The sequence below is a fragment of the Cydia splendana genome, chromosome Z (genome assembly GCF_910591565.1).
Source record: "Cydia splendana chromosome Z, ilCydSple1.2, whole genome shotgun sequence".
Taxonomy (NCBI): Eukaryota; Metazoa; Arthropoda; class Insecta; order Lepidoptera; family Tortricidae; genus Cydia; species Cydia splendana.
In genome coordinates this window covers 42,841,020-42,854,430 of record NC_085987.1, presented here as the reverse complement: position 1 = coordinate 42,854,430, position 13,411 = coordinate 42,841,020, and the positions used below count along the sequence as shown (strand labels likewise).

The window sequence follows — 13,411 nt, the reverse complement described above, 5'->3', positions numbered from 1 at the left end:
ATCGTGAATATTCATGGTATAAACTACGATAAATAAATAAATTCTCGTTCTCGAGAACATTCTCAGAAGTTACCGAGAAATTCTCATGTGGAAAGTTTCGCAACTTTGGAAAGTTTTTTTTAATTATGTGATTATTTCTGTAATTGAAAAAAAATAGTTAAAATTATTTTTGGGTGACAGTTTTACAAATTATAGCATTTAAATTTTATGTACAAAAAATCGAAAAACGAGAAATTCTCACGTGGAAAGTTTTTTTTTAATTGTGATTATTTCTGTAATTGACAAAAAAAAGTAAAAATTATTTTTGGGTGTCAGTTTAACAAATTATAGCATTTACATTTTATGTACAAAAAATCGAAAAACAATTTTATTTTGGCGAAATTGACGTAAACTCTTTTAGTATTTTTTCCTTATTTTGGCCTCATGCAGAAATGCATGGTTAAAATATCTCGGGGTTCCTGGTATGTAACAATAATATGTTGGTGCCTCGTAGGTTTTTTTATTCAGAAAGTTTTTTTTAATTATGTGATTATTTCTGTAATTGAGAAGCTATGTCACTATTTCTAATTGGGTGACTCTGGACTATTTGAAATTCATTGTGAAATAAAAAAAGTTTTTAATTTTTTTTTAACGTAAATTATTTGTATATCTTTCACGGGACAATGATGACTCGGACCTTTGGGAGGCGTGCGCGGAGCCCAGGCCAACATGTAGACCCTTATGACACTTATGAAATGTGGGTTACATTACACCGAGCGGATGCTGTCCTTGCCCGTGTCATAGAACGCGCGCAGAGGCAACACCCGCCAGGGTGTGGACTATTGAGAGTTCATGGAATCTAAAATGAAAGCGATGGAGTAAATTGTGAGCTATGGAATATTATACGTAATTTTATAATTGTAAAATATTAAACATATTTTTCAATTTTGATTGAATTTTGGGGTGACACCCACAATTTCCGCCCCGGGTGCCACCCATGCTAGCTACGCCACTGCCCATATGTATACTGTGGTCGTTTGTACTGGGGCCAAATTCGACATGTACAACACAGGTATTGCACTACCTCGATTAGTAGATGATTTTCTATTTTCAACTTAGAGCAACTACTTTTAAGTTCAAAATTGTTAAGAATTGGGTAGGAACGTGCATCAAGTGCAACAGTTGAAAGATTCTCGTTGGAAAGCCTTTAATATGCAATTAGTGTATGCAGCAAGAGTTTATATTAATACCCCCTTATTCATAAAACTTCACGGGCCTGATTTAGTTAAATTATGTTTTATCCCTTTCTTGCAAATACATAAAACAAAATGACAGATAAAGCCAATCGATTATTAGTTACCTAATTGAGGTTTGTAGCGCGTTTATGAATAAGGGGGATAATCGATAGCTCTTATTAATTACCTATAACGATTATATTTTCTAGCGCTCTTTCTAGTTGCGTTTTGTATAGCAAAAGGCAAAAACAATCTTTATTTTATAAGTAATTTTGATGGGTGCGCCAAAGTTCATATAAAATTGCAAATTCGATTATTGAAACTCCGAAAATGTATCTCATACAATTTTACATCCTAATGATCATTATACATTTTCATTTTAAACAATACTCATTGGAACTTCGAATTTATTATATTCATAATATCATTCTACATAAATATCTCTATTACTAAAATTTATGCATATATTATTACTCGACATATCGATTTCGACATATTTGATTTTATTTATAGCAGCATGCAACTTGCAATAGTAAATTCTAAATAAGAAAAAAAAAGACAAAAAGAAACAGAAAAGTAGGTCAAGTCAGGCGGCTTAGCACGGTCGCGTTTTTATCCCTTGTCACCATGCCTGTCACGTTCTAACAAGTATGTAAGTGCGAAAGGGACGCGCATAGTGATAGTCGATAAAACTGGAACCGTGCTGAGCCCGCAGGTTAAAATCCTGCCAGAAAGGTGGGTTAGGTTAGGTTAGAACTGCGACCCTCACAGAACCGAAATGCTGCCAGAAAGGTGGGTTAGGTTAGGTTAGAACTGTGAGCCTCACAGAACCGAAATGCTGCCAGACAGGTGGGTTAGGTTAGGTTAGAACTGCGACCCTCACAGAACCGAAATGCTGCCAGAATGGTGGGTTAGGTTAGGTTAGAACTGCGACCCTCCCAGAACCGGAATGCTGCCAGAAAGGTGGGTTAGGTTAGGTTAGAACTGCGACCCTCACAGAACCGAAACGTTGCCAGAATGGTGGGTTAGGTTAGGTTACAACTGCGACCCTCACAGAACCGAAATGGTTCCAGAAAGGTGGCTTAGGTTAGGTTACAACTGCGAGCGACACAGTGAGCGAGCGTAGCGTGAGCAAATGCTCCCGCCTTAATCTTCGAGGTTATTTTTTTTAACGACCCATAAAGTATAAGTACGCAGTTCGTACAGTACTTGGAGATATCGGGTTGAACATTATTGGTACAGCGACAGTGAAAAAGTATTGGTAATTTACGTTTCGCTCTGTAAAAATGATTGTATGAAATATGTTTATAAATAAAGAAATTCTTACAAATAACATTATGGGCACAGATACATTCTCAGTGATAAAATTATGAGTAAAAAAAAACGGAATATGTATCGTTATGAATAATGTAGGTCGTAGTACAAAAAAAACTATTAAAAAAATATATAAGAAACATTTTTCGGAGAAATGATGATAATGACTACAAAGCGGTATTATTAGAAATATTCGAATAATAAATTGTATATGAGCCAATATGGACCCAATTTTGATACTTTTTCTCAGCCTCTAACCACTTCAACTTAAGATCTTGCGCCGACATAGAGAGACATCTATTGACATTTGACAAAGTTATTAGAAAGCATCTTTCCGACTGCAAATACCAAAATAAGGGACACAAAAATATTCATCCGTTCGCCATCTTAAGTTTTTGGTGAAGATCGGAATGTTAAGAATAAGAATAATTTATTGAGAAAACCTTATTGATACTGTAAAAAGAGAGGACGCCCCTGATATCGCTGTAGCCACAGAATAAATAATAGTACTAGGTTCAGAAGACTCACTCTCTAACAAAACGTGTCTGTTACGATCAGGACAGATATGGCCGCTAGGTGGCGTACTTTTAGCTACCTGTAGCAAAGCGACGAAATCGCGGAGTGAGCCACGCCTGCTGTAGCGACATAACGGACTTGAGTCTGATCTGCGCGAATTCCGAGTCAACAATTTGCAAGAAATAGCGCAGGACAGGGCCGAGAAAAGTGGCGCTGTCTTGTGTCGGAGGCCAAGTCTAATTTTGGGTCACTGGAGTAAATAAGTAAAATATTCATAAGACAAAACTAGCAACCTGAATGTGTTGTTTCAGCACCGGGTAGTACAGATACACGCACTGCAGGTTATAGTCCCGGGTGAGCTGTTGTGCCTGGTCCCGGATCTTGCCGAACGAGTGCTGGGTGGCGGAGCATGTCAGCAGCTCAGTGCGGCCCATGAGGGTCAGGAACTCTGACACCTGGACGATAAATAGGTACAGTCAGCAGCAGAAGTTGCTAAGCGGGCGTGGTGTTCAAAATTACCTTGACACGCTCTTATTCTCTTAACAATAAAGTCGCGCCAAGATAATTTTGAACACCACTCCCGCTTAGCAACTTCTGCTGCTGACTGTACATTTTACAAATATTTTACATGTAGTGTAAGTACGATATAATATCACGCGCAAGATATAATGACCCATATTATTCTATTTTACTCCTAATCGCGAACTCTGGAACCTAAATTTGAAGTTTTAGAAAAATTTTGAACAGAATAAAAATACTCTTGTTCTGTTCTCAATGTTAGCTAGGAGCTATTACATGCATAAGAAGAAAATATACCTACTGGCTCCGAGGTGATTAAAATCACACAAAATTATTAGATAGATAAACCAACATTTGTACATTTCTCACCTTTTCATATACGGCTGACTCCATGTTCTGCATGCAGGTCTGCAGCTCTACGAGGAAGTAGCGATTCTGAGGGAAAAAATATAATATGTACCTACTTTCATATTGCTGAAAAACAAATGAGTCAAATGACCCATGTGACCCACTTAATTAGTACATGCGTGAGAACCAATCAACACGTGGCGAAGGAAAGTGTTCTACTAACAGCACGACACATAGACTGATCAGCAGACATCGTAAATTTTATAGCATTTTTGGTGCAGCGGAGTGGTGTTAACGGAATTGGTATAGTATAGATAATTCCAACTGAAATGGTAAATTAAGGTTAATATTAACGTCATTAACGCTACTTTTGGGGTTGAAATTGTTTATTCCGTTAACACCACTCCGCTGCACCGAAAATGCTATTAAATTTACGATGTCTTCTGATCAAGCTATGTTGGCAGTAACAATACGTACATTTGCTAGAGTGCCATACTTGATGTACCACTTGGTGTAAATACATACTTAGCAATAAGCATGGTCCGTCTCTAACTGATCATTGGTAGACCTTATTTCATTGCAAGAAGGTTTGTCTGGTACCTGATGGGCGTTGGCAGCGGCGATGCTGAGCAGATAGTCGTTCCTGGCGCCCGTTGACTTCTCCTCGAGTTGATCGCGACGCGACGATACCTTGGCGCTGTTCTTTTGGAGCGAGGTTATCGATTGGAAGAAAGAACCTTTCTTCTTCTTCAATCTACGGCAAAAAATAATTGGTAAGGAACGAGTACCTACTTTTTTATTTGAAGTAAAAATTAAGTGCAAGTTGATGTACATAATCTAAATCAAAGATGGGTGTGATTGATCAAACTCGTAACTTCCTGTATACTTCTCAACGTCTTATTTGACTCTGTCTGTCTGTCGCAATAAATACTAAAACAAACACAAATTAAAATGAGCCTGGACACGACGGCCGTGACACTTGTGGGCTAAAAAACATCCGTGGCTCCCACAAGGTCCCACGTCATAGATAAAAATATGGACAGTCAAGATTTATACATTTTCGGCTGACTGGGAGACTGCTCAAGACCGAAGAAGAAGGAGGAGGCCTTTACCCAGCTGTTCCTCGATATTCCTGGCTCTTAAACATAAAAGAACTTACTTCTCCTCGATGTCTTTGGCTTTATCTCTGACGTCGTGGGCCGTGTGTTCCTCGTCGAAATACAGCTTCTTGGTCTTGTCGACGTCGATCACCGTGAGCTGCAGCTCCTTGTGTGCCTGCGCCAGGGAGTCCGTGCACTGCAGACAAATTACTAGGTTTACTTTTTACAGTTATAGTAATAACACAGACTCGTACACAAACAGAAGCATTGGTGGCCTTAGTGTTAAAATTTCTGGGTAAGTTGTAATAAAATATTTTGTTACTATAAGTAAGGTATATAACTTTCAGTCTAAGTATTATTAAAATCGGAATTGCCCGATTAGTACAGGAGGGCATTTACATTTCGTGATAAAATTACTAAAGTATGTTAGTTATTGTCTTAATCATTTTTTGCTAGGGAGAGGATTGGTTAAGGTTACCTAATATTACTGTTATTAACCCTAATTATCTATTCCACCTAGAGTAGGGCATACAGATTTGCTTTTAACCAATAATGCTGCACCAAAATTGCTGGAAAATTAACGAACACTGGTCATAATAATATGACGGACATATTCGATCTTGTCAATCTTAACTGCCGATAGCAATAAGAATAATTGAACAACGAGGCAAAACAGCGGCCAAGACCAGCGACGTCGTCGAATAGATCACTGTAATATGCATTGCATAAACGGAGATAAATGACAATGCTACGCAAACATGTCAATTTAGACCAATACAATAGTTGTGTATAGTCTATTTCAGGGATGTTGCGAATATTCACATCCGCATCCGCAACCGCGGAACTTCCGCATTATTTTCAACATCCGCATCTGCATCCGCATCCGCATAAAATCGATGCGGAGCTTATGCGGATGCGGATGTCGAACAAGTCGGTATAGTTGAATCATCGAGAGCGTGGAATTGCATATGTAGTAGTATTGTTTGTTTACAGGCATTCTATATTTGAATTTTCTAGTTTCTTGTACTATCAGCATACAACCACTACAAATGCAATTCCATCTTCTCGATAATTCAACTATACAGGAACGTCTTCGCGGCGGTCCTAGGTAATTTCGTCATTACCTTAACGAAATCGTCTAGATCCAGAAAAGTCGGCCTAGTTACTGTTTATTAAATATAACGCACTTATATTCTTGTCTTGCTCAAATACTAAACGTTTCGTTTGTTTTTAATAAAATTACTAAAAATGTACCTAATATTTGACATTTTTAAGTACCTAATCTTGACATCCGCATTCGCATCCGCGGATGTCAAAAAATCTGCATCCGCAACATCCCTAGTCTATTTATGCCTATCTGCATGATTATTAAAACTATAAGTGGCCAGAAATAGTCATAGGTTTGAATCCTAGCTCCTACAACTTGTACCAATGTAATTAGTACGACCCCAATAACTAGGAGACCGTAGGTACAAGGTCCACAATTAGTAACAATAGGTGATTGAAGGTGTAACTGCTCTATTACCGTGTGGGACACGTCAGGTGACGGTGTAATTGTAGTTAAGAAAGGAACTGGCAAGGTATTTATTACAGGGCATAAAGTCACTTTCATGTTATAACCGCAGCCGAGCGAAACGAATTTAATTAACTTGTGGTGACTCGTGATCTTAACTAGGGATAGGAATGGGACTTACGCGCTACTACTGTGTACCTACTACCTACCCTTGACTAATTTCTCGTAATTTTACAGTGTTACATTACATGCATAACAGAGAATGTACCTAACAAAAAAGTTAATGATCCCTTTAAGGGCATAATCGGTATCAAATTCTCTGATTTGAAAAAGTAAAATAAAATACCTTGTAAAAGTAAAATAAAGTACTTGAGACGAAAAAATAAAATCTGGGTTTTCACGAACCAATTGATTAGTCTCATTTATGTAGTTCTCTCGCGTCATTATGTACGAGTATTATATTAACATTGCTCCCGAAGTTTTCTCACACAGGGTGTATTAATACCAACCGAAGTGTAACCAATTTGCGAAATATAAAGGACAACTCACGTTAGACCGGACCGTGTCCGGTTCGGAGCTTCCGGCGCTTACTTTTCTTTTTTTCTATGACATGACAAGCGATCACGTGATGCTTTCCATAGAAAGCGATGCGCCGCTAGCTCCGGGTCCGACACGGTCCGGTCTAACGTGAGTCATCCTATAATCCTTGTGTCGTCGGCGATCTGCTGTTGGATCACCTTGCCGTCAGGAGACTCCGTGGTCTATATATTGTGTACAAACTTTCTTGGTGACGTGGATTTCGTGCTAGCTTAACATCTTGACTTTAGCTATCCTCTATTTGAAACCCACTCGAAAGGAACTAACCTTCTTGGCGACGTTGATCTTGTGTTGGCGCAGCATTTTAGCCTCGTCGGCGATCTGCTGCTGGAACACCTCGACGGCGGCGAGGCGCGCGCGCGCCAGCTTCTCATTCTCCTCGAGCACCGTGCGCCACACGTTCCACATATTCCTGTTTGACAAAAGCCAACCTTGAAATTAAAGAAAAGTTATAACATCTAGGGTGACTGCTAACTATAATTATTGGTCCCTTCATATAGTTCGTTTTATAGTAGGATTTCTGCTCGAGAATTCTCCAGGCGAGAAATCTCGAGAAATTTGTCCTTCGTCGAGACGGGAAAAAAAATCTCAATGCCTCGAGAACTCGAGAAATAAATCTCATGTGATAAGTAACCAAAACACGCGTATAAAGACGTGATGTGACTATATTATAGTGTATTTCTTTAACCAGTTATATAAATCTAGTTAAATAAACTTAAAACATTTATTAGTCAACCAACTGAATAAAAAACTGCCTTGATCCCTCCCCTATCGATCTGGCTTCAACCGATTTTATATACTGTTTTGAAACTTTTAAACTACTACTCTCAAATGTCTAAATAATTCTTCTCGTTTTAGGTTCATTACTATACTTCGTTTTTTTTTGGTATTAGAAAAAAGGTCAACAATCTGGACGAGTCTTTTTTATTGAAAAACGCTTTAAAACTGATATTGCGGGGTTGCGTAATGCATCGCAGGCATCGCAGCCATAATGTGATTTGTAGTGTTTAGTAAAGTCTCTTGGGGTGACATTGTCACTGCGTGACAAAACCCCTTAAAAAAAAAGATTAAAAAAAAAAGTAAAGTCTCAAAATATATTTTTATAATAATATGTATGCTAGTTTTAAGGTATTTATGTATGGGCCACTAGTTGCCAGAAATAAAAATTTTCATTTCATTTAATTCATTTCATTTCATTTTAAAAACTTAGTAACTTTTACTTATGAAAGCAAAACAACATAAATGATCGTATACCTATGCTAATGTTACATATTTGCCGTGACTTATTTATCAAAAATGTTTTTCATTAAAAAGACACGTCAGATCGCTTATCTTTTTGCTAATACTAAAAAAAACGAATTATAGGGCCTTGTAATAACAAATATTGCAAAACTTAATTACTATTGATAAATCAAATCATCCCAATATATTATTATTATTAGCAAAATACCACAATATTAGCAACTTCATTGTTACGTTGAGTACCTATGTAAGTATTCATATTACTTAGAAAATCTTGATGATAAAAAAATACCTTAGGTATTGTGATTTGTTTACATTTTGTGAAATACCTAAAGAAATACACTATAGCATATCACATCGCCGGCATGCATGCACCTTTAGTTTTCTTGTTGTTGAATTTCGATTATTAAGTGCAATTTATGGTATAGTATGAATTTTCTCAAATGATTTTTACGCCTAAGACCCTAATCTGTGAAACAAAAGCCATTCCGTCTTTTGTGCGAGCGGTCAGCTCCCGTGTAGAGCGTGTGCCAAAGCAAAAATATCGTTTAAAAAGCGGCTGTTTCGTGGTGGTTTTAAGGTTCAAATTTATGTAATAATATGAGCGCTCGCCTACATTGAGGTGGTCGATCGTTTTAGATACATTACTAAAACATGTTACATGGACATAGATTTGAAACTTTAAACCACTTCGATACAGTCGCTTTTTAAAGACATTGTTGCTTTGGCACGCGCTCCACACGGGAGCTGACCGCTCGCACAAAAGAAACAATGGCTTTTGTTTAACAGATTAGGGTCTAAGGCGTAAAAATCATTAGAGAAAATTCATACTATAAATACAAACTTTACGACTCCTATGAGTCTGATTTGTAGCAAAGCAAAAAATTTAAAATGACAAGGTGTTTTTTGAAACGTTCAAAATTTCTCGAGATACTCGAGAAACTCGAGAAATTCTAGTCGAGAATTCCCGTGCCTCGAGAAATAAAAAAGGCCGAGAAACCAGAAACCCTATTTTTTAGCATTAGAAAGAAGGTAAACGATATTGACATGTCTTTTGTTAATTGAAAAACACTTTTTAAAATTCAGTAACTACGAGTATATATTACTAATGAAAGCAGAAGAATATAAATGATCGTATTAGATTCATAATTGTTACATATTTGTCGTGACTTATTTTTAAAACGTGTTTTTAAATTTAAAAGACACATCAAGATTGTTTACCTTTTTTCTAATGCTAAAAAAAACGAAGTATTGACCACTCTTAACAAATAAGAAAGAAACAAGGCAATAGAAGTCTTATTGTTAAGATAGCAGTGATCCTACTAAAATTAACATTATTTAGGTAAGAGGAGACCTTTAGGCTATTTGTGCTTGCAATTCACGGTATCAAAGATGCGTTACCGATCTCAACTCTAGATGTTTCAATTACGCGCTACTGATTACTGATCCATAACAAGGTAAAATTTCTTTTTAGTATTTCATGGTAAATAAAACCGTATTTCGATCAGCGCCCTGACAAATGACCATAAAGGATGACTCACGCTAGACCGGGCCCGGCCCGGGCCGTGACGTCCGACATGTCATTTTCTATGATGGATGATCGGTGATCACGTGGTGATTTCCATAGAAAACGAAGTGCCGGGAGCTCCGGCCTGGCCCCTGCCCGGTCTATCGTGGTAAAATTGTTATTTGTTTTTTTTAAACTGTATCAACTCAACTGTAAAGTTTACAGAATTTTGCCTTAACTACTTTGAACATAAGAGCGGAAATGGCAATTAATTATGGATACGAATAGAGCTACAGCTTTTGTCTGTTTTTGTTTGTCTTTATCCGTCATCTTGACTTATGTATTTGTAAGAAAGGGATAAAACATAATTTAACTAAATCAGCAGGCGTATTATGGATGGCTTTATCCACGTGATAAAATAACTGTCACTATTGAACACCGTGGGATAGAAAGTGACGGATACCGTTTTATCTCGCTGTCACGTAGACAAGAATGACCATCATATCCGTGCAGGCCCATAAAGTTTTATGAATAAGGGGTTAATTCAAAACCAAACGGCATCGGCAGTAGTCACGGTCTAAGGCCCAGTTGCACCAACCACATTTAACAATGATTAACGTCAAACAGCAGTGAAGTATGAAATTTCCCATACATTAAATTTAGTGAACGCTTTAACGGTGACAGACGGTTTGGTGCAAACTAAAGATATTAAATACCATTTTTCCTCCGCCCCGTCGACTTTGATGTCCGGGATGTTTGGGATCTTCTTACTGAGATACCCTGAAGATATTTTCAGCAAGGCCTGCGAACAAAAACTTTGTATTAAGTTGCGTTTGTAAGTTTTGTAAGTAGGTACGATAGGTACCCCAAGCTTCACGCAAACAAAACTGATGCTTGTTTAAAAGAACCTAACCCGCCGCTGTAAAGGCTTCCAATATATTTTGTTTTTATTAAAGGTATATACAAAGCGGCATCGCATATGTCTATTGGAGCGAGCGACACTCACTGATACCAAAGAGAATATGAAATCTAAATACTCTTTGCTGATACCAAAGACATATATATGTACCTAACTCCGTATGATGAATAAAGTCTAAGGAAAAAACGTGCCTCGGAAATCAAGAAAAAGTCATTCTCGGATAGATGGCGCACACACCTTTGACCTATGCTCGGCTAGATGGCGTTGACGACACCGTTTCATATCAGTCGAACATGGGTCGAAATTATATAGAAAAAATAAAATCAATTATCCATATACCGGGTGTGGCCTGTAACATGAGCAAAAAATTTTACTGTAGGCTGTACTCCTCATACTGACCAACATTTGTTCAGCGACTTTTAAAAATAACGTATGGTTTGATTTTTAATACACTTTCAAGTTTATTCTAAGACGCAATGTATTGCGAATTTTGTTATGTTTAAGGCGTGACAAGAAACGTCAATCACAATGATATGGCGTGGCGATGGCGTCCATTGAAGATAATATTTATTATGTATGAAAAATAGGAAGTCTAAATACTTCATAATTATTAAAAGTTGTTGAACAAAAGTGTCACGGTTTGAGGAGTACAATTTATGTTTTAATTCTTTGCTCGTGTTACAGGCCACACCCGGTATATATACAGGTTTTTGATAGTCGTATACATTTTCATTTTGAGTTTTAATCGTGTGTCGATAGATGGCAGTAAATTTACTGTGACTACAAAATTTACTATAATAGGACCCCTCTTTGCTGATACTAATATCAAGTCAATACCTATCAAATCAAGATCTTGTTTTATAACTGGCCGCTACTGGTTTATTTATAGCTAATCTGGTAAATCTAATGCAGAGACTCAACTTTGACTCCGAAAAGAAAGCTTTAATTTAAAGTCACAATGACCTCCAGATTCGTAATTTATTATTTAGGTACTTATATTGTTCGTGGCTTGTAAAGTCGGAAACGCTTATAAGTAATAATTGATACGGCTACCTGGGGCCGATTGCATAACAAACTACAACTAATATTACAAGCGGAACTCCTTTTCTAATTTCACTTATTAAATAAGGAGCTTCCGCTTGTAATATTAGTTGTAGTTTGTTATGTAATCGGCCCCTGATAGTTAAAACTGCCGGATAATAAGTTTCATTATATCCGAACAGACTGGGTGACAACGTCGTACATAATAGAATATTAGATTATTGCCGCTGCCCTCTGGCGTTTTGCTCCACTTACCAACGGCAATAAAATTGTGTAAGTACATAAGTACATACATCCCTATTCACATTATAAAATCGACTGTAACTCTGTCTATACGTCTGTTACCTTTTCACTTAGAGGATATAACCAACGGAGACGCCATGTCTAAAATTTTCGGTACAAAATAGTCTGCCGTTTTTTGCGGGGGAGGGGCACATCAAATGTATAGGTACGTCATGTCAGATAAACGTCAGTCCATACATATGGTTGACATGTGGTTGACCATTGGCCGCCTATTTTCGACAGAGGGGAACGCCTGTTAATGGCGGCTCCATTGTTAATTACTCCGAGCCTTTTCACGTTGAAACCACTGAACTGACGTATACATGAAATTTGGTTAATAGAGAGTTTGTGTCCAGAAGAAGAACATAGGTATTAAGGGGCCCACTGATTACTATAAGTATCGTCCGCCGTTATAGTCCGCCGGACGATATCAGCCTGTCAGTTAAAAGCAAAATTTGACAGCTCCGAACAACTGACAAGGTGATATCGTCCGGCGAACTGGGGGCCGATTTTTGAAATTCGATCGCTCAATTTCGTGTATTTCATTAAATAATATCTCCACTACTATGCATTTAAATTCTACTAACAGAATTGAAAACGAGTGGTCAATACCACTCGATTCCAAATTTCTATCGCTCTTATTTCAAAAATTAGCATTTCGCCGTTTTCCACCGATTTTCGAGTGACGAAATCGAGCGATCGAATTTCAAAAATCGGCCCCCTGGTAACCTGTCGGCCTCTTTAGGGAAGTCTTTTTCAATCAACGTCACCATTCCACGCAGACAAAGTCGCGGGCAGAAAACGGTTACTAATACAGGCAAATAGAACGATAACGTTGAACGATAGCTAAGGGAAGCCCTTCAACACAAAACTGGCGAATTATTAGTTACTCAAGGAATTTCTATACCGGCTGAGGACTAAATAAAGGAAGTATCAAAATTTTATTTTAAAAATGTAACAAGTCAAGAACCGACCACACCCGTAGTTAACGCAGCGTATACGCAGTAACGCGTCTTATTCATGCGTTGCGTTGTGTCATAGGTAAGTATAGTTTACGTACACGGTGCGTCAATAAGTTTTGAGCGGCGGTGTGGCCGCTCCTTTTAGTTAATAATTCATTCGCTTGCTAATTTCGCATGAGGCCATGAACAATTTACAAGCAGCGCAATATGAAATGATTAATTAGCAACGCTAAATATGATTTGAGCATTTATGGATTTACACACATTGGTAAGTATGTCATAAGCACGAAGTCCAGTCACCTGCAAAAATATGTTACACAACAAAAGTCGCAAAAAT

The 13,411-nt window shown here is 37.7% G+C and overlaps 1 protein-coding gene across 1 annotated transcript in view; it reads right to left on the bottom strand.

Moving 5' to 3' along the window:
* The window catches only part of LOC134804147 (protein nervous wreck), a 91,966-nt gene that overhangs the window by 44,993 nt on the left and 33,562 nt on the right, over positions 1-13,411 (bottom strand). The window contains exons 3-8 of the mRNA XM_063777092.1: positions 10,587-10,672; positions 7,389-7,533; positions 5,071-5,207; positions 4,512-4,665; positions 3,933-3,998; positions 3,338-3,499 (exon numbers count right to left, since the gene is read on the bottom strand). Of these exons, the coding sequence (XP_063633162.1) occupies positions 3,338-3,499; positions 3,933-3,998; positions 4,512-4,665; positions 5,071-5,207; positions 7,389-7,533; positions 10,587-10,672 (750 nt within the window). The remainder of the gene's footprint in view (positions 1-3,337; positions 3,500-3,932; positions 3,999-4,511; positions 4,666-5,070; positions 5,208-7,388; positions 7,534-10,586; positions 10,673-13,411) is intronic.